General features: G+C 49.2%; 6 protein-coding genes across 6 annotated transcripts; 2 read left to right on the top strand and 4 right to left on the bottom strand.

The window, feature by feature from the left end:
* Positions 1–5503: 5503 nt before the first annotated feature.
* On the bottom strand, positions 5504–9214 carry ACHE_11420S (uncharacterized protein; the record flags this gene model as incomplete). Its single annotated transcript, XM_043275988.1, has 1 exon — positions 5504–9214. One exon carries the CDS (start codon positions 9212–9214, stop codon positions 5504–5506), a length of 3711 nt encoding a protein of 1236 aa, XP_043132540.1.
* Positions 9215–13280: 4066 nt separating this feature from the next.
* Positions 13281–13990, bottom strand: ACHE_11419S (polysaccharide biosynthesis domain-containing protein; the record flags this gene model as incomplete). The annotated part of the gene is made up of 4 exons (XM_043275986.1): positions 13281–13338; positions 13402–13792; positions 13857–13881; positions 13946–13990. The coding sequence occupies 4 exons, from the start codon at positions 13988–13990 to the stop codon at positions 13281–13283; spliced, it is 519 nt and encodes a 172-aa protein (XP_043132539.1).
* Positions 13991–14388: 398 nt separating this feature from the next.
* Positions 14389–16106, bottom strand: ACHE_11418S (synembryn; the record flags this gene model as incomplete). The annotated part of the gene is made up of 7 exons (XM_043275985.1): positions 14389–14485; positions 14538–15373; positions 15422–15541; positions 15595–15753; positions 15802–15878; positions 15937–16011; positions 16076–16106. 7 exons carry the CDS (start codon positions 16104–16106, stop codon positions 14389–14391), a joined length of 1395 nt encoding a protein of 464 aa, XP_043132538.1.
* A 566-nt stretch (positions 16107–16672) lies between these two features.
* On the top strand, positions 16673–21984 carry ACHE_11417A (putative telomere length regulator protein (Rif1); the record flags this gene model as incomplete). The annotated part of the gene is made up of 2 exons (XM_043275984.1): positions 16673–19591; positions 19651–21984. 2 exons carry the CDS (start codon positions 16673–16675, stop codon positions 21982–21984), a joined length of 5253 nt encoding a protein of 1750 aa, XP_043132537.1.
* A 2710-nt stretch (positions 21985–24694) lies between these two features.
* med8 (RNA polymerase II mediator complex subunit MED8) lies at positions 24695–25487 on the top strand (the record flags this gene model as incomplete). Its single annotated transcript, XM_043275983.1, has 2 exons — positions 24695–24819; positions 24875–25487. 2 exons carry the CDS (start codon positions 24695–24697, stop codon positions 25485–25487), a joined length of 738 nt encoding a protein of 245 aa, XP_043132536.1.
* Positions 25488–25566: 79 nt separating this feature from the next.
* On the bottom strand, positions 25567–26526 carry ACHE_11415S (putative monosaccharide-P-dolichol utilization protein; the record flags this gene model as incomplete). Its single annotated transcript, XM_043275982.1, has 2 exons — positions 25567–25839; positions 25900–26526. 2 exons carry the CDS (start codon positions 26524–26526, stop codon positions 25567–25569), a joined length of 900 nt encoding a protein of 299 aa, XP_043132535.1.
* Positions 26527–26618: the final 92 nt, after the last annotated feature.

Here is a 26618-nt window from a genome sequence, read left to right as displayed (position 1 = left end):
TGGCTTGCTGGTCTTGGAGTGTGGACTTGAATGAATCAGATCCATGGTTGTTTGATACCTTCAGAAATATCTATACCATTACTTTGTAAATATGTTAAAAGAACTCATAAATGGCAAAGTACTCACCTCCAACCCTCTTCAGCCCAGAAAGCTCTAACTCCATATTCTGTACAATTATTGGTTCTGTCTTGTGTAAAAGCTGGTTAAGGAATGACACTGTAGAAGACACCCAGCGCGCAAGGGGCCCATCTTTATGAATTATTGGTTGACAACGATTTACATGTCCTTCGATGTGATTTATGTTGTCATTAATGAGGCTCATGAGTGTCACAGCTCGATACTAGTAGATAGATGAGTAGTATTCATATCCAGACTAGATAGCCTATGACGAGAATAGTAAAGTTGGAAAGAGAAAGGAAAGGTAGAGTGCGCGAGGATGAAGGAATCCATCTGTAGATATTTCCCCCCTGGCAATTCACGATTGGCTATACCTGACCTAACTGATACATTCCACAACACCATGTAAACAAGAACATAGCAAAAGATACCCTCAACATACATTCAAATGCGAAAAGCAAGAAACAACCCTGTCATATAGCTGTCGGTATATACCGCAGGAACGGACGAGTGCCTAACGCCAACTCATAACAGCACCTCAGGCGAAGCGATTAGCCATGCAAGTATGAGCATGCAAGAACCTACAGTTGATGTAAGAACCCTTCCATCCAAAGACATGACATTCATAATCCGCGACACCAAAATCAAACGTGTTATCGGTCTCAAAGAAGGTGCACCGATAATGGTACATCTAGACATCTTTCACTACCAATGCAATGCTGCGAGCCACTGGCGTTGCGTTGGGAGTGATTAGATATGCATTGACTTTTACAACGGCGTTTTGGGCACGTACATTGGGCATGACAGCAGAGATCGAATGCTTGCAAGCGCGAAAAAGGATGACGCGTGGGACTGGTTTTGTCCACGACAACAGCCAGATGCTGGTCAACTACTCTTGGTGAAGCATGATGATGGTTTCTCGCCGATGAATATTGGGGGAGTGGAAAATATGGAGTTGGTGGTTGATAGTCATGGACGGGAAGGGACCACGTGGGAGTTTATTAGAGTTGACACTGGATCTTGATTTGTGCTTCTAATCATGAGCTCGTTGAGGAATGATCCTGGTTGTATGCTAATGTCTTGATATTTACATAATTGGGCTCTATTCGGTGCCCGACAGCTCTCTAGATCATCATTGGTACATAGCTTCAAGTATGACCAAGAAATGTATAAGTGAATACGTCCAACTCCTTTATCTGGCACTCTCCCCCCGTCCCTCCAGATTGGCAGTTACCGGCCTTCGTCCAGTCCGTGTGATAATTCATTTTACCTCTTGGCTGGATTTGTTAACTTCCTGATGTTCAGCATACCTGCACCATAGTTACTCTATCGAGCGCTCTCCAATCTAGCAACAATGCGGATCTTCCGCGGGAATAATAGCGAAATCACCGGGCGAGAGGTATTCCCGCCGCTTTTCCCCATCAAAGACAATGCTACCGTGACCATGTGCGGCATATACAACAGTGTCCTGGTCGCCGTGGTGGTGGACTGCAGAGCAGGAATGGGGCTGCGCCTGCATTACTGGTTGGCAAGGTTAGGGTTCAGTTTTCTGAATGAATTCCCACCCAATTGGCCCTATCACCAACGGCGAGACAAACCTAAAGAGCAAATTTTGTCCGATTTATCGACAATTGCGCCTTTCCGAACCATGTCTTGCGTCCATCCCCCTGTGCAGAGCTTGCATTAGTATGCAATTCCTTGAGCCTGGCGCATTCATTGTTACCGGTCTCCTCGTCGAGGTGCCTTAAGAGGTATTTATTTATACATAGACAGTGGATTTGCTCGTTTGTAACAGCATAACTAACTTAAGCCATCATTCTCAACACGAGTCTTCTTAAACTACCCCCTAAAATATTCAAATCAATTAATGAGATTTGTGTTGCTTCTTTACCAGATTCTGGAAAACATGAGTGTGAGATAAGGCACTCCAACTTGTTAACAGTAAAGATCTCTTTGGTCTCCCTTCTCCTTTGCAATATCATACCACAAGGCTTTTGTAGCACTTCTATGAAGAGGTTACAGAGGCATTCACTATTACCCACAGCTCTTTAGCTCTTAACGATCTGGGTTCTGTAAGTATTCATTCGATCAGTGAATGCATCATGGACTTAACCCAAGAGTATGTCCTGACAGCGTTCGTCTTGCGCTGGTCGACGGTGACCTGGGGTCCAACGTTCAGAAAGGAATACTTGGTGTTGTTCAGACCGCTGTATCCGTCTCTGTAGCGTTGTTGGCGGTTTCTGCATATTACAGTCACCTGACAAAAGTCTACGTAATTCCGCGTCGCGCGACGCGCCACCTGATATTGTCCATCATCTTTTCAACCACCTACACCATGCCTCGCACCACTTTACGATCTACTAGTTCTAATAAGACTAATAGAAAGGAATTAGAACCTTTTCAACGGGGAATTATAGTTGGCCGATTCCTTGCAGGCCAGAAAAAGGCTGATATTCAGCGCGAAATGAATTTACCGTATACAACAATTCAAACCACCATTCAAACATGCCAGTCCTCCACCACTGGCACTAGTTCTCCTCGCATTGGACGGCCGGAGATCCTTTCTGATGCTGATAAGCGATATATTCTTTTACAAATTAAGCGGGATCCCTTCATCAAAACTGAAGATATCTGCAAATTACTTGGGAAGCCCATCTCTACACGCACCATTGCACGCATGTTAAAAGAATCTGGGTATGGGCACTGGAGAGCACAAAAAAGACCTCAATTAACTGAGGAAACAGCTAAACTACGCTATGAATGGGCACAGGGCACACGTGCGCAAGGATTGGACGTATGAGCAGTGGAGCAAGATTATATGGAGTGATGAATGTTCTGTTGAGCTTGGCAAAGGAAAGCAGAATCAATGGGTATGGCGGCTCAACCACTTCAATGAAAACTGGAAAAAGAAGCATATAGTCCCATACACCAAAGGCAAAGGAATATCTATCATGATTTGGGCAGCAATCTGGGGTGGTGGTCACACTGAAAATCTATCGAATGAATCGGGATGAGGAATCTGCTCGAAGAGGGTATTATTCAGAGTCCTATTTGAAACTTATTGAAGATTACCTACCTGCTATATGGGAGTCTGGTATGGAATTCATGCAAGATAATGCTCCCATACATACAGCCCATATTATCAAAAATTGGTTTGATGAGCATGGTATTCCTCTTGTTGACTGGCCACCGTATTCACCCGATTTGAACCCTATTGAACATGCCTGGGCCAAGTTGAAAGAGCGTATATATATGCTCTATCCAGACCTTGAATTATTTAATGGGACCAAAGAAAAATTGAAAGAGCAGTTTTACAAGGCCATGGAGAATGCATGGGAGAGTTTAGGACAGGACTTCTTTGATGGGTTGGTAATGTCCATGGAGAACTGTGTTAATGCAGTTTTAGAGGCAAAGGGGTGGTATACACATTATTAATACGATTTTTATTTTATTTTATCATTTATATGCTACTTATCCATAGCATATTTGATTATCTAGTAAAAGAATTGATGTTTGGTGGATTTATGTGGAAAAGAAATGTCTTGGTGATTATATAAATTTTCGTGGTTGCGGAAAATTACGTAGACTTTTGTCCAAGAACTATATTAGTAATGGACATCTTATAACTAACCATGTCTCATTTTCGTGTACTCACCATGGTCATCCCAGACCGGAATTCAAGCGAAATGTTGGTGATGCAGCAAAGTCGAAGTTAGTGCGATACTAAACACATTGGTTGTCAGCTGTCCTCTGCTCAAGATCTTAGGTTAAATACGCATACCTGTCCCAAACGCGTCCGATCACCATGCAGAGTGAAGATCTCATGATCAGGGCTATGAACTAGCTCGGCCTCAGCAGCATCAAATCTATATTCGTAGATGTAGTCACCGAGATAAACCTAACGCAGTTAGTTGCGATGCTATTCCCCAGGGCTAGCTCGTCAGGTTCAAGTAGCAGCAGTGCAATCAGTAGCCCTGTACGGAGCAGAGCTCTGGTGGCAGGGCCAGAAGGATCGGCTAGTGGGTATACAGCTCATGATCAATCGACAGGCCCGTGCAATCACCGGCATGTTGAAATCCACTCCTGTAGGGCCACTGGTCCGCGAAGCGGGCCTGGCACCAGCAGAGGCCCTACTGGAGGCCCGACAATTGAAATACACTACCCGGCTGCTCAGCTTACCGGAGAACCACCCAGCTAAGGAGATCCTCCCAGTGAGCTTCCGGGAAGGGGATCAGCACACCCAACCTGGGGAACAGACCCCAGGGAACCGACAATGGGCTGAGAGAAACAACCGAGGCCGATGGTCCCTGGGACAACACCTTGCTCGACAACTAGCCAATATTCTACCAGTGGACCCATCTGGGGGCTTTGAGAGCACAACACAGACAACCAGTAGCCAGTTCCCAGGCCAAATAGAGATGCTACCAGGTCCAGAGGCCCTAGTAGCAGCGCAATCTCTCCCTCCAGAGCTAGCAATCTGGTCAGATGGATCAAGATTAGAGAATGGCAAAAGTGGGGCAGGGATTGCTTGGCGAGAACCGGGAGGAACATGGAAGACCCGGGGGTTCCCATTAGGCAAGGGATATGAGGTCTTTGATGCAGAGCTTCTGGGAGTTGTGCGAGCACTCCAGTTAGCAGAGAAAGTGGGGGATCAAAGACCAGTCACTATCCTGTTGGACTCCCAAGCAGCCATTGCAAGGATGCGACACACCCAGCCAGGGCCAGGTCAAGCATTAGTGATCCAAGCACATGCTATAGCCAAGAGACTACATGCCCGAGGTTGCCAAACCACTATCCAATGGGTGCCGGGACATGCAGGAATAGAAGGGAATGAGAGAGCTGACCAGGCAGCAAAACAGGCAGCCAGTAAGCCACCAGGAAGAGGCCCAAGAGAGATATCCCTGGCCTTCACCTGTAGAGCCCGAACAGAAGCCATTATGGCACAAAGGCAGAGATGGCTCAGCAAAGAACTTGGACAGCGATCCCAACAAGGTCAACGAACATACAGGCCACAGAGGAACTGGCGGCTCGACCCAGCAGCTGCAATAGCTCCCAAACACCTAGCAAGCCGTTATTTTCAACTGAAGTCAGGACATGCAGCCATAGGAACATACCTACATCGGATCCAGGTCCGGGAGGATGCAACCTGTGAGGGATGCGGTATATCAAGGGAGATGTCAAGGCGCAGGGTCAGGTACAGATATATATATATTAGGAATTGACGGACTGGGTAAGCTACAGTCAGGCTATCTACAGGTTCATAGACAAGACGCAGCTCGAAGAGCTGCAACAGGATCGGCGTTAGCGCAGATAGATATCTCTGTGCATCACGTGCACAGGTCACGTGCATAGGTCACGGGTTGGCCCTGTGACAGTACTCCCCTCCTCAAGGCCGAGCTCCGTTGAGGCCAGGCCCAGGCTTATGGGGATACCGGCGGTGGTAGTTCGCGATGACTTCCTGAGCGTGTTCCAGATATGCGGCCGGCTCTTCAGTAGGGTCATCATATCCGGTCCATTTGACTGTATACTTCAGACGAGGTCCCCCGCGACCTCTCCTTTCCCAGCGGGAATCCAAGATATCCTCAACTTGCCATTCTTCAAGTCCATCCACTTCAACAGGTGGCGGCGGTTCTTGTCTCTGGCCTGGGACAGGGTTTCCAGCAGCAGGGCGGAGCAAGCTAACGTTGAACACAGGATGCATCCTCATACTAGCAGGCAGGTCGAGCTTATAAGCATGCGGGTTAACAATCTCAACAATGCGGAATGGTCCCAGGTTCTTCCAATCTAGCTTCTTCTGTGGGCGCAGGGTCCGGATATTGCGGGAATCTAGCCATACATACTGGCCGACTTGATAGCGACGGGCAGGCTGCCTCTTCCGATTGGCCTGTTCCTCCTGACGGGCCTGGGCGGATGTGATCGCGGTACGAACAAACTCAGTGATTAATTCCATTCGACAGGCAAACTCTTCAGCATCTCTGGCAGGACGGTTGGTAGGCAGAACAGGTTCAAATCCCATTCGTGGGTGAAATCCATAGTTCGCGAAAAATGGGGAAACATGGGTAGACTCAGAGCGAGCAGAGTTAGCAGCAAACTCAGCTAGCGGTAGCCATTCAGACCAGTCATCTTGTAGGTAGGATACATAGGCGCGGAGATATTGTTCCAGAACGGCATTGGTCCTCTCAGTCTGGCCGTCAGTCTCAGGATGGTAGGCAGTTGACAGCAGGTTCGTGATTTGCAGGCGGCGTGTCAGGTGTTTCCAGAACTGGGCAACAAATTGTGGTCCTCGATCTGATACAATAGTTTGCGGCAGGCCATGGAGTTTCCAGACATTGTAGGCATACAGGCGGGCCACTTCTTCGGCATTGCAGGTTCCTTTGCACGGAATGAAGTGTTTCATCTTTGTCAGTCGGTCCACTACAACCAGGATCGCATCGTACCCACGGCTTGGAGGTAGATGTGTGACGAAGTCCATGCTAATATCTTGCCAGGATCTTTCAGGGACAGGCAGAGGGCGCAGGATGCCTTGACGGGCTTCTCTGGATGGCTTGATGCGGCGGCATGTGTGGCAATTCTGGGTCCATTGTTCAACATACTGGTACATTCCAGGCCAGTAGTATTCCCGGGACAGGAGCTCATAAGTTTTGGATCGGCCAGGGTGTCCTATGGCTGGCTTGTCATGGCATTGTCTCAATAGCTCGGCTTTTAGCTCTCCATTATCTGGAACATAAAGACGATTTCGATAGAAGAGGTATTTGCCTCTTCTCTGGCAGTCAGCTAGGGTGATCTGAGGGTGTCGTGTGGCGTCCTTATCTAGGGCTTCCAGAATTGACAGTACTGTTTCATCAACGGAATACGCATTATCCAGCAGATTCTTGATATCTTGTGGTGGCTCTGGCACATCATGATTGGTCTCATCAGCGAATCTGACTCTCCTGGTTTGAGCAGGTATTCTGGGTGGGTTCTCAACAGAGCTTTCAGCAGAATGGTCTCGGGCTCTAGTGGTGGCATTCAGGGTGACAGGTGAATTGTCAGGTGCAGGCTCAAGGTTCTCTTTCTTCAGGACAGTCTGGCTTTGGTGTAGCAGGCGCTCATCCCCCTCTTTAGGGAGATCCTCTGACCTCCTGGTCAGGGCGTCAGGCTTCGCTCCTTGTTTGCCTGGGCGATAAATGATCTTGAAGTTAAATCGGGACAGGAACTCAGACCAGCGGGCTTGTCGGCGGTTCAGGAGCTTAGTTGTCATGAAGTATTCCAGGTTCCGGTGATCAGTGATAACTTTGATGGGAGATGGGGTTCCTTCCAGCTCAGGGCGCCATTCCTCGAAACAGCGGATGATAGCCAGTAGTTCCTTATCATAAATCTCATAATTGCATTCAGTTGCTGAGTGCTTCTTGGAGAAGAAGGCCACAGGGTGCAAGACACCATTGTCGTCATATTGGGACAGGACCCCAGCAGAGACATAGTCAGATGCATCAGTTTCTAGGATGACTTCTTTATTCCAGTCAAACGGTCTGAGAACAGGCGCAGTAGTGAAGGCCTTTTTCAGGGCATTGAAGCTTAGTTCGCAGGTAGTGTCCCATTTAAACTGGATGCCTTTCTTTGTCAGGTTCACTAGGGGCGTAATAATCTTTGAGAAATCTTTGATAAACCTCCGGTAAAAGTTCGCAAAGCCAATGAATGCTTGGACATCAGTCACACAAGTTGGGGTCTCCCAGTCAACAATAGTCTTCACCTTGTCAGGATCCATGCGTAGTCCATCTCGGCCGACAATAATACCCAGGAACTTAGTCTCAGGCACCGCAAATTCACACTTGGACAATTTGGCAAAGAGGCCTGCATCTCGCAATTTCTCAAGAACCAGGCGGACGTGGCGAATGTGCTCCTCACGGGTCTTACTATAAATCAGGATGTCATCCAAATAGGCAGTGCAGAAGACATCCAGGTAGTCTCGCAGGGTGTCATTCATGAATCGCTGGAATGAAGCAGGTGCGCCAGTCAGGCCAAAGGGCATCACAAGGGATTCAAATAGGCCTAGTCGTGTACGGAAGGCAGTCAAGTATTCGAGTCCTTTCTTGATTCTCAGGTTGTTAAAGGCGGAAATTATGTCGATCTTCGTGAAATATTTCATCCCTTTCAGGTTATTCAGGGTCTCCTTGGTCAACGGTAGCGGATAGCGATCTTTCACAGTAATGGCGTTCAGGGCACGATAGTCAACACAGAATCGAAGACCTCCTCCTGGCTTTTTGACAAATAGAACAGGGGATGCAGCAGGTGATGAGCTGGGTCGAATAAATCCTTTCTTCAGGTTTTCCTCAATCCATTCTTTCAGGGCCTTCAATTCTTCCCGGGACATCGGATACAAGGGCCCAAATGGGGGCACTTTCCCCTCCTGCAGCTTGATGTCGTGGTCGTAGGGGCGGTGGGGCGGCAGGCGCTCAGCCTCCTTGGGTGAGAATACATCAGCAAAGTCTTGGAATTCAGGTGGCAGTTTAGTTGTTGGGTCTTCTTCGTCAGGTGTGGGATTCAGAGCAGCTTCGATATCCTTGACAGTGACGGTAAACATGCGGTAATTCTTCCGCGCATAAGCAGAGCAGGCAGACAGGGATATAGCAGCAATGTCTTGGTGTTCCAGGCCTTCAGGTCGGGCAGGCAGGTGCTTTGGGCGGGTCTTTCGCGGAATATCATGTAAAGCTCGTATTTTTGCAGGTCTTGTGGGTACATTGCAGTGTTCCTGGCAGTACTTGCTGTCAAACAGGACGGTATGTTCAGCGAAACCGATTCGGGGATCGTGGATCTTTAGCCAGGGGAGTCCTAACACAACAGGGTAATGCGCTAGCTGTGTGACCAGAAAACAAGCTCTTTTCTCTTGGTGATCATTGATTCTCATGTGCATCTGGACATAGTGGGTGATTGGCCCACTCTCAGCTTCTTGGCCGTCGAAAGTCTCCAGGCGGATTGGTCTTTTCAGTGGCAGTAACTTGAGGCCGTGGTCTTGGGCCCATTCCTTATCAACAAATCTCTTCCCTTCAGCACCAGTGTCAAGCATGGCGTAGCTCGTCAGTTCCTTCTCATGTCGGGACAGAGTTATAGGCAGAATCATCAGGTTTGAACGGCAGGTTTCTTCTTCGATAGTTAATCCTTGGGTGGCAGCAGCAGATATACGGATGGTGCGCTCATTCAGCGTCTGGTCGCGACTTAGGCCAGACTCATTCCTTTTGCTGATAGATCTGGAGATGGAGAACGGTATCGTTGCAGTGCAGATGTAGGTTCCGGGCTAGTGGGAGACTGGGAACGAGGTGACAGGTAGGCTGGGCGGACTCCCACAGGGCGATTATCAGGGAGTGGACAGCTTCGGACCAAATGGTCTTTGGAACCACAACGGAAGCATTCCCCACGATCTCGACGGGACATTGTGTGGCGGCGGGCAGAAGACAGGTCCATAGCATCAGTGCTGTTTTCAGCAGACTGGGGTGTAGCAGAGTGTTCAGCAGGCCTGACAGGGTGGGTTGTATGGTTGGGTTTCGTAGCCGAGGCATAAGTCCGGGCGACAGATGAAGGGTTATTGTCATAGTGACGGCGGCGGTTTTCCAGGTCTTGCAAGAAGTTGGCAAATTGGTGGTATTCGCGGCTTGGGGGTTCATTATGCATGAGCATTCCTCGGAGTTCTCGATTGATGGCTTGTTCCAGCAAGGTAGGCAAGACATCCTCAGACATTTCTCCCTCTAGAGCGAGGCGCTGGAACTCAGCAAAGAACATGCCAAACTCTTTGTTGGCTTGGCGCAGGCGGAACAGTTCATTACGAGCATTGTTCACACGGTTCGGGTCACCAAAGGCTCGGTCCAAGATTTGTAGGATTTCTTCGTAATCCTCTAACTGGCAGATTCCCCTTTTGATATATGGCAGAACTTGGGCGTACGGAGCTCCTCTCAGGCGATTGGTCACGTAGGTCATGCGGCTTTGCGGGGTTGGATAGCGGTCATGATTGACATTCATCTTCTCATGGATTTGGGAGATAAATCGGCGAAGATCCTTCCGGTCACCTTCAAATCGGTCCGGGTCAGGTAGGCGTTCAGAGAGTCTGGCAGAGCTGGAAGATGGGGGATCAACCGATGCAGGCGTTCCCACCGGAGCAACTGTATGTAATTCAGCAGCAGGTTCAGGAGTTTGGGCAGGTGTATTAACCACAGGAGTTGCTAGGCGTAGCGCTTCATCCTTTTCCTTCAGGGCTTCAAGATATTTCTGCTGTGATTCCTGTAGCTGTTCCTTCTGGTATTCGATGACTCCCTGGCTTCGGGCTCGGGATTTCTCGTATTCGAGGTTCAGGGCAGAAAGTTCTTTCTTCAGGTGATTTGCTTCCAGTTCAGAGGCTTGAAACTTCTGGCTAGCTTTGTTGGCTTGTTCTTGGGCTTGTGTGATGGCTTCCCTGGCTCCTTCGATGTAGTCGTATGCGTCACGGCAATATTCAAACCATTCAGCCTGATGATTTGCAGCATGTTCAGCAAATGCTTCTAAGCTATCTGGCAAGAACGGCGGGCGGGGGACAGCAGACATCTTGACAGGCGGGCACAGGCGTCAACTCCTAGAGGTGGGAGCTGCGTAATGTCAAGGCGCAGGGTCAGGTACAGATATATATATATTAGGAATTGACGGACTGGGTAAGCTACAGTCAGGCTATCTACAGGTTCATAGACAAGACGCAGCTCGAAGAGCTGCAACAGGATCGGCGTTAGCGCAGATAGATATCTCTGTGCATCACGTGCACAGGTCACGTGCATAGGTCACGGGTTGGCCCTGTGACAGGAGACAATACACCATCTTCTCTTTGAATGTCGGGAATGGCGACACCAACGAAACAGGCTCTACAAGGACCTGGAGACAGACGGAGTTATGAGGCCCACTACGGCAGAAGAATACCCACAAGGACGACTCCTAGGAGAGCCCAAAGCTACAAGGGCATTGCTACAACTCCTAGCCAGCGCCAGCATAGCTCTACCCCGGGCGCACCTACAGCAGACGGCAGAAAGGGCCCGAAGAGATGACGAATGGGGACTGGAAGCACTGGAAGAAGCAGTTAGAACAGGAGAGGGGTAGCAGGGAGGGTAGCCCAAGGCTGAGAGTCAGCCTAGGCCACACCCATCTTGCTCCAAAACACAAGGAGAGCACTGTGCTCAAAAGCCCTGCGCATACAGGCGGTCTGGGGCGAGGAAAAGGATCGGAAAGATGACAGAAGGGGGCTAACGCCTCAGGAACCTATGGGGACAAGAGACTGTAGAATAGCCACTGACCTCGAGTCCACGGATCATGGTCTATCATAGCTCTAGGGCTCGGTATGGACAATAAACTTGATTAAATAATAATAATAATTGCGATGCTATTAAACTGTATATCTGTCTCAGCATCATGAACATACCACGTAGTCAACGTTATGCTTTCTGACGACATTGCCATAAGCATTGAAATATCCATCGCTATCAAGTCAATTTCGTCAGCTTGTGACAAATAGGTGCAACGAATGGTAGCTTTGCGTACGCCACTAGCTGCAGGAATGAACCGCGAGCTTGGTATCCTCCGTATCTCCATCTACAGCAGGAGCAGACTTGGTCCTTCCAAGGGAACTCGCAACATCGGGTTCACAGGCATTGAACTGGTAGTAGTAGGTGGTGAACGGATCAAGTCCTTTGGCTCCGACCTGTCGCAATTGATTAGAAAACTATCTTTTTCAATCCACCCACAAAATTCTCTCATACCTTGACGGTATAATCAATATCGCTACTCCTCCACGCCGTCCCCTGGTCAACCACCTTCTTCTTCTCCCCCTCCTCATCAAACACCCGATATTTCAAACAAACCGCTCCGTCCTATGATTATACAAGGGCATATCACCTGAGACAGTAACACCACTCTCATCAAACTGCATGCTCGGCACTACGCGCGTCCAGACAATCACGCTGTCAGCATAGGGATCGCCCGACCCCACGTGGGTTGAAGTTCAGCTGGGAGGGGGTGTAGGGGGCTTCATCGCGCTTGGAGAGGCTTCAGGCGGTGACTTTTTCTAGGTCGATTCCTAGGCGCGTGTGGCAGAGGGATGGGCTGCGGTGGTTGATATTGCTGGTGTAGCTTGCTAGTGCCTGCGTGGACAGGGTCAGGAGGGGGGATGAGATACCTGGTGAAGACCATTATTGCGGACTCGGTCTTCTGGTTTGGGCTTTCTGCCCTGCTTTGTTGCGAGGTGAGGCTGCCATCTTGGATTCTTTTAAAGATATAGTCATTGCATCCTCTTAGCGAGGGTGAAGAGAATGATTTCGGGTTATCTACAACCCCTTGGAATGTCTGTATAATGCATGGCCAATATAGAATAACTCATTTTCCACATGGCAGTGAGCAAATTAGAGGACAATGTCATATGCCTTAGACGTCCCAAGCAATTGGCTATAGCCATGTGGAGAGGATGCGACATTAGGGCTCCGTACCTGATTGCCGGGATGCCGGGATGGACGGTGACCTTGGCTAATCTTGGTCTGGGCTACGCAAAACGGATAATCAAACGATATACCAATCCACGAATGTTATGAAGCCTCAGAGACATACAAGTTAATGAGACTATAGAATAGCCGAGCGGAAGTGTTCGAGTGGGTGCATCTATATTAACTCGCCTATGTCCCTAGATTCCGCTGATTTTTGCTTTCCCATATAGGACTAGAATATAATGCTTGCTCTCTCTTAGCGCCGCATTCTTGTCTCCAGGTGTATTGCGAAACAATTCTCCAACGGCACAGTAGAAATGGAAGGGCAAGTTCAAAGATTTTCGCGAAGTTGGTATATGAAAGCGATGTATGTACATGTTCCGATGGTTCCGGCAGAAGCAACGCATGTCTTGAACCAAATCAGACTCTTTGCTCCCCTATTGCCTCTTCTATATGATTTTATGCCACTGTCGAAGTATCCCATGTTTTCGGTAAAAGAGTATGCGGAATAATCGTGCATAACACCGGAGAAAGCGACTTTCGATTCGTTCGCAAAACCTGACAGATTCGGGTTCCGGGGATCAGGGTCATTTGATCGTTCTCGGGTGCCATCGTCGGACACATATGTATCCTATGCATGACCGAGACCACGTTTCATGGGCAACTTCTAGTGGTCGAAGGCAAGGAAAAGTGTCGCGTCGGTTACGAGCTAGACTTCTGCGCCTTCTCGTAGATCCAGTCGTTTAGGCCAGCGCGGTTTCTAGATATACCTGGTCAGAAAACCAACTCCAAATGTCATGTCGCACTCGAATAAAGAACCTACCTCGCAATCTCAATAGCGTAGAACTGCATACGAACACCTTTATCCACCCATGTCAGCTCACCTAATACCCCCCCTCTGTCAGGAATCCATAAGAACAATATCTTACCGAAAATAGTAGTATCCTGATCGTACTCGTACTTGGGGTTCGTTCGGATAATCGTGCCAAAGTTGAAGTCGTGAATTGTCTTCTCATACTTCATCATCCAGTTGCGCCACTTCTCCTTGCCGGCCTTGCTCTTCATCTCATCCTCGATGAGCGTCGCCGCTGGGTCGAAGTCGGGGAATTCTTCCTTGAAGTGCGCGTAGATCTCGTCGTCCATCTTAGTCAACCGGAGCTTCGAGCCGGGGACCTTTTCGAGGATGGCCCAGTACGTCATGAGGTGTTCGACGGCTGTTCAGGTGTGAGCGAGCGGAATCCTGAACTGTCAGTAAATGGCAAACGATAGGAGACCCACCCTTGACCGCGAATTGCTTCTCCATCTGTACGGGAAGCGATTATTAGTATTGTTCGAGCGATGTCGCATGCCCTTAAGGGACGACTCACATCCTCCAAGTTCTGCGCCTCCTCCGGGTTAAATGGCTTCGACATTTTGGCTGGCGTGTATAATGAGTTTCCTGAGAGATTCGTGAAAATGTATGCAATAAAGTCCGCTTTGCGCGTATGCTAACAGTGTTGTGTCTTGAATATGCCCCGCGATCAGTTTTTTTTTTTTTCGTGAGCGGAGATTTTTGCGCTGCCCGCCCTGAGCCCCGCCGGAGTTGGCGGTACGTCATTTACTAATGGAGCATTATTAGGTTTTTATATAGTAGTAGAAACATCTAGGTTCAACGCGATATGTGCATTCAGAAGGTCAATTATCTATTACATGTTAAAGTCGGCAATATGGTCGAGATCCAAGATAACACAAAGCACAGAGTGACAGAGACCGAATGTTCCAATATAATACGATATCGGGCGCCGTGGATATTGACCCTTAGAACTTAGGTTTATTCGGTATCGGAATCAGACAGCTCTTCAAACCTTCCTTCCTGTTGCGCCAGCCGGACAGGATTCTCCACGTTTAAGATCCCATTTGCCCTAGCCCTGCACGGAGTTAGCTACTGTTATTCCGTAGAAGGGGGTTAACTCGACATACCTCTCAAAAAGCACAAAGAGTCTTTCTGCCTCCCTCTCCTTCTCTTCTCTGGTCATAGGTGGCCCCGTATCCTGAGGTTCCGCAGACCACTTTTGGCCAGTAATCGGGTTGATCTCAGGGTTTAGTCCACCTGACTCTCCCTCTCCACCCATCTTGGGAACTTCTATGCCACGAGTTGCCAGGAATCCAGCGGCATATCCGTACCCGATGTTCTTTGTAAGCATCTCGGCATCCCTGTCAGAAAGGACGAACATGAGCTCGAAAATGAGCATTCTCAACTGTGAATATGGCGTTTTTGTGGTTTTCAGCAGTTTGGAGGGCAGTGTGTCTGATTGCCCTATCGGTTGGCTTCGGTCCTCACTTTCGGGCAACAGAAGCTGCTTCATGTGTTCGCGAGGACCGTCTGGTGCTCTTTCGCAGATCACAGCTAGAGTGTAGAGGAGTGGAATTGCCCTCGGTTCGAGTTCAGCTGGGCTGTAGGCAGACATGGTTTTATCCAGAATTTTGATCAATTTGTCAGCGATTGCATTTTCATTAGCTGCTGGGAAGAGAATGCTGTCTTCTAGCTGCTTGACCTTCCCCCTTGAATTGTCAAGTGCCGAAATACAATTGATTAGTTGGCCGACGACTTCATCTAACGGCTTAGCGGGAATATCAGCGCGACTGAGGATCGTGAACATAAGAGGGAGCGATGGCGAGAAAGTTTCAGCCAATTTAGCATTGCGTGAGACAATCAAGTAGATCAATTTCAGGGTATCAGTCAGAGCCAACTGGTCCATCTGAGAGAGGGCCGCTTTCCCTGACTCGGGAAATTGAGCTGCATGTCGGGACACTTGCTACAACAGTCAGTGCCACGCTACTGCATGTTACAACAGCCGACTCACATAATTGAGGTTGGTTCCCAATGCATGTTCGCTAACGAGCTTCTCTACATCCATTGTAGTCCTGTTTGAAGAGAAAGCTAGAATGCGACTGGCCATCATTTCATCATCTGATGCATCACACTAACCCCGAGTATCAGCATCATGATACTTACCATGGAAATTCTGTAACATACCTTGAGACCCTCTGCAAGCCTACTAGCATACCCAGTGTCTACAAAGACTTGGCCCATGTTCGGGTTCAACAACAGAGCATTCGCGACGCAGCGCAAAGCAGATCGACGAACATCAGCGATTTCTCCGTCCACGCCGTATTTCATCAGAACTTCTAAGCCCTGCTGCCGTCAGAAAAGGATTGCCTAGAGTATATCAGCGCGACTCACATCCTTGGAATATATAGGATCAGCATCTCTGGGATTTGTGCCATGTTGCCGTAGCTCTAGGAGAGTCTGCACTCTTTCTGCGTCGAAGACCCCAGGATTAGAATCGCACGCAAAATTCCTTCTTCTTGCACATACGTTGAGTTGTCAAAGTGCCCTCCTTCAAGTCCTTTTCGAGAGTCGCCAGTAGCTCAGTAACTTTCTGCAGCTTGGCTGCATAGAAACCTCAGTGTTAACACTTTGCATGCTATGAGTGTACCATGCCGGTCTACCGTACCTGCGCCTTGCAGCATCCCAAATTGCATCATTTTCGGCGATATAGCTCGTCCTCCAGGGTTCAACGGATTCAGTGGTCAACTCCTGTTCTGGAAAACCCCTGGTATGTGGAATAAGGACAAGATGGCGGAGATAGCATCGGAACCCCACCGGATCTCCGTAGTAAGCAGCTTATTGCTGCCGGTTGAAATCGTTCGTCACTGATGTTGGGTAAGCTTCAATATATAAGAGTAAATACAAAAATTTAAAGCGCTGATAATGTACAGTGATATGTTATACAATGTAACAAATCACACTAGTGTACGACTCTGTATCTCGACACCTCAGGCAACTGCCGCGCCACTTCCACTTAACGCGTGCACCAGCCACAGGCGCGATGAGGCGCGTCTTTTCGCCAACGACAGGGCTTGGCGCGGTCGTCCTTTTCAGGTACACCAGAGAGCGGACTTCAATCAACTAGTCTCTCGAATTGCCAGTCGGGTTACCAGGACATGGACGGAGCTGTCTGAGTGTGATCGTTGTGCCTGAGCCGCAATGTTCATTGCATTTCCTCTCTCTCTTCCGTCTTCAAGTTCTGCGTCGTGCGATTCTTTGAAATATGGTGGAAGCTGTCGCTGGTCCGCCAACTCCACTCAGGAAGACACCTCGTGTGCTGGCTCATGACGAGAATGGTCAAGCTGAAGCCTCCCCAGTTATTTTTCAAACTCCCGGTCCCTCGCCTTTCTCTGTGCCTGATTCCGCAGGTGTTCCTTCTACTCGACAGTCGAAACGAGTCAACTTCTCACCGTTCCCGAGCCATGTCATCCCGCCATCAGTCACCAGTATTGCGATGAATTCGAAATCAGATCTGAAGACATTAACGCCGTCGAATGAACGCAAGCCCTCAAAGTCCATCCTCAAGTCGACAAACACTCCGGTTCCCGTGAACACTGCCGAAAGCGAACCCGTAACCCCCGGAAATTTCGTCATGCTGCTACACTCGATTGCGGAACAACTTGGGGGGGACTCTACAACTGCGAAGCTCGATGCTTACATGCATTTTTTTGGGGTGCTGAGGACATACGAAGGGGTACCGACCCTGCAAGAAGTATCGGACAAACTGGGTGTGATTACAGACTACATGCGGAAGGATGTCACCAGAGATCTCGAGAATGCGGAACCAGTGGACATCAATCTCGTGTGTCAGGCCCTGAAACTCTCTGCTGCTCTGATTTGGCACGCCGAGATATCCCGGCAGCTGTCAGATGACTTCCGGGTTTTTCTGGTCGATCACTCCATCGACAGGCTTCACGATGCCAAGGTACCCAAGTCTGTGTTGATACATTGCATGTCTATCCTGTCCGGTCAGAATTTTGGGCCGAAGATTATGAATAATGCACGCCTGGCACGTCTGCTCAATGGGCTACGCGATATCAGCGACAGGGTGAACGGGAATGGTATTATCTCGCAGCGGTTGTGCATCTATCATCGTCTCCTCGAACAATTCAGATCGTTCTTTATTTCTCAAGCAGCCCTATGGATGGAACATCTTATTTCAGGCCTGCTTCACCCCGTCAAAGACACGAGGATCAAATCGATCTCACTCGGTTCGCAGTTATCCAAGATTGCTGGGCCTAATGCAACCCTATCCAAGACTATTCGTGATATTTTCGACAAGCCGCTGGGCAAGAGCAAAAAGCTGGTGTCTGAGATCTGTGAAAGAATGTCACGGATGATGGCATCTGCCGACACCAACTCACATGTTCCTCAAATCTGGACCGTCATTGTTTCCCTTCTGAGATGCAGATCGTTGAACATTGACCAATGGGAGCATTTCAGAGAATGGGTTCTCGTTCTGCAGAAGTGTTTCAATTGCAGCGATGCGGCAATTAAAGCCCAGGCTATACTTGGGTGGAACCGGTTCGTCGTCGTCGTCGGCCCTAATGAAACGACCAACCCATCAGTGATTAAAATGCTGAGCAAACCCATCTTCTCCCAATTTGAACGAAAGAAGCAGGAGAAAAACGGGGCATATCCGAACCAACTGGCCGTCTCTAGTTACTTCAACCTTCTATACTTTTCCTTCCATCCAACCGCCACTCACCCATTCCTTGACACAGTATGGCAGGAATATGTTTCTTCTCCTTCCGCCACTATATTCGCCTCGAATCCGACGCTAAGCAACCATGTCGCACATGCTCTGTCATATATGCTGTGGAGCTCGCATACAAAGGTTTGGACAGAAGCCACGATAAGTCAATGCACCAAGTTCGACCCCAGCTTCTTGCCGGCACTCGAGTGTAAATGGACCAGGTCGCGTATCACATCTGTTATCGGAGTATTCGAGAATCTTTTCAAGTCAGCGCCTTGGACAGATGGGCGGCCCGAGCAATCATATATCGCCAGTGCTTGGGGCAGCCTTTCGAACGCCTTGTCCTATGCTTCGAGCAAAGAAATCACACCAACGCCCGAGTCGATGCAAGCTGTTGCCGCAGTGCTTGGGCTTCTTCAACGCCTATGGAAGTCTGGGCCGTCGTCACTCGACGCAACCGGTAACTACGATGCCTTTTTCGAGCGATTCCGTTTTTTGTCCGCTAAGGTCATCTCGGATCTTGGAAGCATTCTGTTTACCGAGAAACTTCTTTTGAAGACAGCCGATGAAACATTCCAAACTGCCACTACACCTACACACCGTGGCCAACAGGGTGATTCAAACCTGAACACTCCTATTATGCATTTTATGCGCCTTATCAGCGACGTCTCCAGTATCAAAGAGCCAACCGAGTCTTATTTGGACTTGGTCAATGGCACGCTCGAGGCCTTCTGTAACGGAAAAGAGACTAGGGGCTCACGCTTGGATCTTCTATGTCACTGTGTGGACTTACATCCTAGCGAAACCAATTCTCATTCTGGTCAGCATAATCTTGACCAGACCGTCTGGGAATGCACGGCACAATTTGCTATGGATGCCTTGAGCCGTTTGAAAGAGTCTAACCGTGCCCCTTCACCTCGCGACTACGAAAACGTCGTCAAGATCCTTTCCGCAGGTCTGAAGTTTGCCGATATTTCCCAATTTTGGGGTCAACTTCTTGACTCCTTTGCCCATGCTACGAGGACTGAAAAGGACGGCCAGGCAATTGTAACGATGGTACTCGAGCCAGTTGCTGAGGCTGCCACGCATTTCCACGACAAACTCGTTTATACGCCCTCCATTTCGCTCTTATTACTTCTTTTATCCGTGTCGTGTGGACGCCCGGATGTCACGAAGTTCGACGGAAGCAATGGACTGTATCTTCCGGAGAAGCTGCAAACACTGATACACAAAACACTTAAAGAGTCATACGGGGGCTTTGATCCAGCGAACAGTGGAGGGGCTGCGGGCTTTATCGAATCTCTTGCGTCTTTCTTGGAGTCCGGGGATTTGGATTTCCGGTCCATGGTACTTGAAAAGTTTCAGGGACCGCTTGTCCAGTGGTTAAAGGACGAAGGGCGCAAATTAGATGCCGAATCTGACGTTGGTAGTAGGCATTTGGTTGCTGTAAGTGAATCAAAGGAGGTATTGCTTATTCGTTGCGAGATATGCTAATTCAATAATAGTGTCGCGTGCTTTCCTCTACTGTTTTGAATATCATTCAAATGTCCCAATCCACCAACCCCCCGTGTCTGCAAAAGTTTGAGCCTATTATTTGCGGAGGGCTAGAATCGTTTCATATGTCGATATCAAAGCGGTTCGTTGACATGCTAAACACCATGTCGAAATCGGACGGATCACTAGTCTACAGCGAGTCTATATCGCGCGCATCGCAGAAATGGCGGTCGGACAATCAGAATCAGCCACCATCCTCCTCGCCGTTGGTCAATGGCTTACAGGTTTGTTCTCGGGAAGGTCTATTGCATTTGTTTGCCATGCTAAATTGTTCGAAGATCAATGCCCACCCCAACGCGGCTGATGACGATTTGGCCTCCATTTCACCCAAACCACATCAGACCTCTGAGAATCCGGCGGTGACTTCGCATGATTCATCTCCAGTTGTCAAGGTGGACGATGCTGCAACGGACCAATTCCAATTGCCAGAGCAACGACAGACAGACGAACTTGTTTTCATGCAAGGCACCTTGCCGCTCTCAGCTGCAACTGCATCACGCAAGAAGCGCGAGGAGCTCTTTTCGATGATTGAGAATCTCCGGTCATCCTCCCCTGCCATCACGCCAAAAGAGCTTGGATTCATGACTCCTCCGCACCTGCGCAACTTCCGCAATGCTGGTCGCGATGCTGAGCCTCCGTTAACACCTACTCTCCCGGTTGTCGCAGGTGAAAACGAAGACGTCTTCCTTGGCTCATCCCCAACGCCTGGTATCAGGAACCGACCGCAGTCTTCTCAGTCAAGACTCGCCTCATCCCAAAGGGGGAAGACACCCGATACTCATCCTAATACAGATCCCCCATCTTCTCCTCCCACGATCAAGTCGCCGCGTCCAGACCGCCAAGAATTGCAAGTCCCTGCTGAACAGGATAACACGATGAGTGAACAGACGAGTTCTCGCAAGTCTCCAAAGAAGAAATCCAAGAAAGACCGCTCAAATGCCAATCCCTCGAAAGAAAAGCCTGTGACCAAACGATTGCGCTCTTCGAAGAAGTCTACTCCGAGTAAGAAATCTTCCAAAAGAACAGAATCAAGCATGCGATCCGAAGAAGCCGGCAAATCGATCTCATTAGGAACTCCCAACAAACAGCCTGGCACAGGGAACGTGAGCAACACCATTGCGGATTCATTCAACGAGGATGTCAACGAAGACGTGGAATCACAAGTTGCGTCTCAACTTGAGCTAGATTTGGAGCATGCCGCGGATCATGAAGGGAATTTAAAGGATGAATCAGCAGAGCTCCCTAACAGCTTCCCCATGACGAAGAAGAGGAAACGTGGTGTTGAAGACGTCCAAACTCCGCCTAGGTCAGAGAAACGCCGCTCGAACCGTCTTACTTCTTCACAGCCAGCTGCTACGGATATCATTCCGGAACCGAGAAGCACGCGCTCGACAAGGTCTTCGGCTCCTGTTTCTCAGCAGAATGATACGAGTCCAAGATCATCACCGGCTCAATCTGCTGGCAAGAGAAGAAAGGGGCAAAATACTGTTGATGCCAAGGAGTCAACTGAACAAACAACAGCAGAACCAGAGCAGGTCGCAGATCACACCTTGGAGGATGACTCTCATATTCCGGAATCCTCTCAAAATCGGAGAAGATCGACTCGCCTTGGCACCATTCCTGAGCAACTCGCCGCAGAGGAAAGTCTTCGAAAGAACTCCCGAAACGCCAGACGCGCTCGTTTGCGGCAGGCCAACAAAGAGAATCGCCAGAAGGATCTGGAGGCCCGTCAGGAGACTCAGGAGACTAGTCAAGAGACCAGTCAGGATGTGAGCCAGGTTCCGGACTCACACCCGCAGGAAGAACAACTCGTTGCGGAGAACGTCGCTTCTCAGAAGGCTCTCAGCCAGGAAAGAGAGAAAGAACCAGACGTTCCGGCCGAGCAGAAAGAAGTCAAGGAACCTTTGAAGCCCACTTCCCCAGAGCAGCCCGCTGAAATCCAAGGAAATGTCGAGATGGACCAGCCTGAGGTACAACCTGAGCAACCCACTACAGAGCCTGATGTCGAAATGGAAGACGCAGTAATGGTTCCTGAGGTCAACACTGCTGCACCGGCTCAGGAAGAGCCCGCCATTGCACACGCTCCACAAACTGAACAGCCCGCCGAGGCACCCACTGAGAAGGACGCAGCCGCCTCTCAATCAGGAATCATCCGCTCATTTGAGCAGTCACTGAACGATCTCAAGTCCGCCACCCTGGACGAGAACAGTCTCCGGCAACTCGACGAACTTTTATTCAAGATTCGAGTTGAAGCACATGATGCGTTCCGGAGAAATACTGGTTAAGTTGCATACATGCATAGCGATGGCGTTGATTATATCTTCTATTTGTTTAAATACGCGTTCTATTGAGTTTCTCGTCAGAACTGGACTTTGTTTACATTTCGCAGCATGTTGTTTTCTTTTCATTTGTTCGTTTGCCTGATGTTTTTGTTTGGGTACAATTATGGTGGCATTATGCTTATACTTCATTCGTCTTTTATATTCTGGGTTTGGAAAGAGGCTGTATATGGTATTCATGAAAAGATGCTCTAGATAAATATTAGGTTTTGATTAATTGGTCGACTATGGTTTCTGTCTCGATCTCCGTAGCATAATTCAAGTCCTTATATATTTATTTATTTATTTAATCAAGTTTAAGGTCCATACCGAGCCCTAGGGGCTATGACAGACCGCTACCAAGATGGTAGACTTATTCAGTACATTCAGTTTTTCTTAACATCTTTTTTCTTGACCATTCGTAGCTTTTTCCTCGCCCCAATCCGCCTTGTCTGCGCAGGGCATTTGGGCAGTACTTATTTCTTATGCCCCTATAGCGCTACGATAACTGTGGCTATAGGGCCCTAAGAAAGTTCCTAACCCTCCTTGTATTATTGGCTAGTTCACTCTAGCCACCTTCGACGGGTAAAGAACCCATGATTCCTTGTCCATAAGGACCGTACCCTATCCCTAGGGATAAGTAGCTTAGCTGAGGCATGAGCTTACCATCCGCTCCTTTTTACATCTGAGCTTGATGTGATTCAAACTGTTAATTGGCCTAGGCCGTTCTTCGTAAGCATCCTTAGGGGTTAGAGGCTGGGAAAAGGTCCTCTAACACCCCACACCGTGTGTGATAGACTAGAGAACGCTCACTTACTTCTTTTTGGGAGCCCCTAGATGCTCCCGGGTGCCGTAGCAAGCCAAATTCCTCGGAAAAGGCCACATGGTGGTATAATGTGCCAGTGGTGAGAATCGAACTCACGACCTCCCAGTGGTAGAACTTTCTCTAGGAAAAGTTCCCAATAATGGGGGCTGCCTCGGGACGCTACCACAACGCCACGCCGCCGGCGTCCTTATATATAATGTGCGCTCGTGGCACATAGAGCCACCTCTCACAATCGTAGACTACATTTGTGTAAATCAATTGCAAAGTACCCGGAATACGTACTTTTATGTTAGTATCCGTTCTGGCGGTCCTGTTCCTCGACCTTGGAGTCCTTTCCCATTTCTCCTTCAAAATCGTCCGCATTTCGCGCCTTGAACATACTATCGCGACAGATGAGGCCCAAGACATGTACAAGGACTACAAGCTGCAGTCCAACGCCATTAGAACAATACATTGCGAGAATAACAGGCTCGCCTGTATTTTTAGTTCTCACGGTAGCCCGATTACAGGATCTCCCTGAGCCGTCACACTGTCAGTTTTCAGGAGGAACACGCTCTTTTTTAAAACATGGAAGAATTCCATGATGTCGCCGAACAATTTTGCAGTGGGAGGCCTTTGAATAACCTTGCAGTCGGACCTGCGAGAGTATGTTTCTAGTCTTGCTAATGAACACCCGGGAATGGCTTTCTCAATCCTGTACTATATCACAGTTACGGACGAAGATAGAGGCATGTTCCTTGACATTTAGTCCAAATTTCTATCAACGAACATTGTCAGCCATTGCTAATGAATGCCGATTTTGTGGGAAAGGCTCACCTTCCCACTCCAAAAATTGATACGAACAACCCCCCCAACAATCTTTGCTAGAACACATAAAATGCGAGAATACAGCTTCACAGATCCACTTAGAATGCGCTGAGATCAAGAACACACACCATACCATCTCTCAAAGGCCCAAGGTGATGCCGAGAAGCTCATGCTGTACCTTGAGAATAGTCTGATGGGAAGATCACAACCCTCAAAGAAGGTACTCCAACAAAAACTGACACCAGAACTTGCCAACGCCGTGCTATGCAGTTTGTGGAATGGATGCTTTTTTTTTTTTCTTTTGACTGTGGTAATCTGGGTATTGAGTCTATTGACCATGCATGGGCTTTCAGAGAGGACTCATGCATGCTGAGTACACCGATGATGGCATCGTGGTATGTGCTCTCTTCACACGATTGCATACCAGGTGAGCCCCATCTTCTTCTCTTTCACTATAGTTTCTGATGACGGTTTTAGGTATGTCGAATACGCCTACGGGTGGACAACACCGGCCCCCTTTCCTCACAGCGAGTTCTCGACAATTGGCAAGTTGTGCGAGGTTCCTCACGGGTGATACTGTGCCAAATCAGAGATGGTCGCCAGGTGAGCACATCGGGCAGAATGTAGCCCCTGGAAGCTTACTTCCAAAAGGGCAAAAGGACAAACATGTCGGCCGGAATTTGTCCACCAAGTCTCATGCTTGGATGGCAAGAATCATAACTACTAGACCGCCGACACTGTATCTACATTTACCCACAAATGATACCCTAAGGAATGTATGCCAGAAATCTACGTTCGCGTTGCTAGGTATTTTTTACGTGGTAAATCTGATCACCTAAAAGCAGTTTCTAGGGTGAGTAATCCCCTGGGAGATATTGAGCAGAGTAGACGTTCAAATACAAATGGTCTGTTGCAGCTGTGCGGAGTTTAGCAGCTGTAGCGGGTATTATCTCCGACGACACCAATGCCAACTTCTCATCGACGTCCGCATCCTAATTCTACCAAACCACGCCAAAGATACTCAAAGCAAAAGGGCAAAGCAAAATGACCTCCCTAAACCAAGACCAAATAAAAGCCCTCGAGCAATCCCGCCAACGTCTCGTCCAATTAACCCACTCCCTAAGCTCCCTGATCACCAGTATAAACACCAGCGATCCGCTTCCCTCATGGTATACTCCCCCAATCCAAACTAACCATCATCAATGATACTGATAAGGAAAATAGGTCCTCCCTCCAATCCCAAGCAACAATCATCTCCAACAATCTCATCACCGTCTCCGAGCACCTAACCGACCAAAAAGATCTCTTCAACTCGCTCGTCGCGTACCCAGGTCCCGACTACCCGTCCCGCACCCAAGGCCCCGCCCTCGAACAACTCCTGCGCACGAAACTCGATCCTCGTGTTGAAGACTGGGTTTCGCGCGGGCGGACCACGGGGCAGAAATCGCGGTCGCAGACACAGGTCGGGGGCCGGGAACTGAGCGAGGGGGATTTGGCGGAGTTGTGGGCGTGGGCTCCCGTGGAGGCGAATCAAGAGGCTAGGAGACGGAATTGGGGTGGGAATTTTACGCTGGAGGAGAAGGAGGCGGGAATTGAGAATGTTGTTACGGGGTTGAGGAGGGAGTTGGAGGATGAGGATGAGAGTGAGGAGGAAGAGGAAGAGGAGGAGGATCAGATGGATATTGTGGGGGCGAGGAAGAAGGCTTCTGGGGGTGGGTTGGAGTTTGATATTGCTGCGAGACAGCCCAGTCAGGTGGCTGCTGCTGCTGGGCCGATGATGCCGTTGGATGATGTGTTGAGGTTTATGACGACTGGTTTGCCGCCGAAGCAGCGGTAATTACGCTACGGCATGTTTTACTGTATGGATATGATTGGAAATGCGAACAACACAACATCAAATTAAACTATAATAGCAATTAACCCCGTCTCCGGGTAGTAGGGGTCTTGCCAGACGGCTTGGGAGACGCCCGGCCAGTGCTCGCGGCAACAGGGGCCTGCTGCACCGGCTTGAAAGCTGGCTTAGCCTGCATCTGGGGCTTTGCAGAGCTCTTCCAGTAGTACAGCATCTGACCTGCCAGGATCACGTTCAAGGTGAAACCGGCAATGAAGCTGTAGAGGATAAGCTTGTCATCAACCTCTTGCAGAGTTGTGAAGATGCGCGACAGGGATCCGGCGAGATAGTTGAATACCTAAACAAACGAAACCTGTCAGCGGGGTGGAACGTATAGGATGGGCTGCGATAGACATACCGCGAAAGCGCTCAACTGTCCAGTGCCACCCTCCTTCCAGATGGTGAAGATCTGAGGAGCCTTGCTAGCAATACTCAAAGCACCAGCACCAGCCTGAAGATAGGCCATCGCTTGCGCATCCACCATATTCTGATCCACCAACAACGCATACACACTGGCCGCAACGACCGCAACAAACGCCGCGGCAGCAGTCGGCCTTCCAGCAAAACTCAACACCAACACACCCACCACAACATCCTGCACCGCAATCAAAGCGGACTCTCCATACGTGCTGAACGGAAACTTGTTGCGGACGCCATAAGACAGAGTAATAAGCAGACTAGCCGTCTCCAACGCGTACGACACAAACGACACACCGGCCGACGACTGCGAACCGATCAACTTCAGGATCTGCGGGACCTTGACGATAGCGCTGGCGCCAACAATGGCCAAGCCGAGGGCCTTGGAAATGGCTAGTGATGTGCACTTGGGGTCTTTGGTCACGTCGAGGCCAAGCACCAGGGCATTGTGGCAGTCAGATCCGATCAGCGACACGATGGCATCATGGACGGGTTCAGGGAGAGAGAGGGCGATGGGGCGGAGGACAGGCTGGAGGGGTTCAATCACGGATTTCTGGAGGACATCCATGGCATTATCTTTGTCTCGTTAGGACTCCAGATTCTGTATTGTTTTGTGGACAGTCAGTAGCAGTCTTTAAATGTTGCTGTCTTTTGCTGATC

Source organism: Aspergillus chevalieri, chromosome 1 (assembly GCF_016861735.1).
Source record: "Aspergillus chevalieri M1 DNA, chromosome 1, nearly complete sequence".
Classification (NCBI taxonomy): domain Eukaryota; kingdom Fungi; phylum Ascomycota; class Eurotiomycetes; order Eurotiales; family Aspergillaceae; genus Aspergillus; species Aspergillus chevalieri.
The sequence above is the reverse complement of the archived record's forward strand: the minus strand, read 5'-3'. Positions and strand labels throughout refer to the sequence as shown.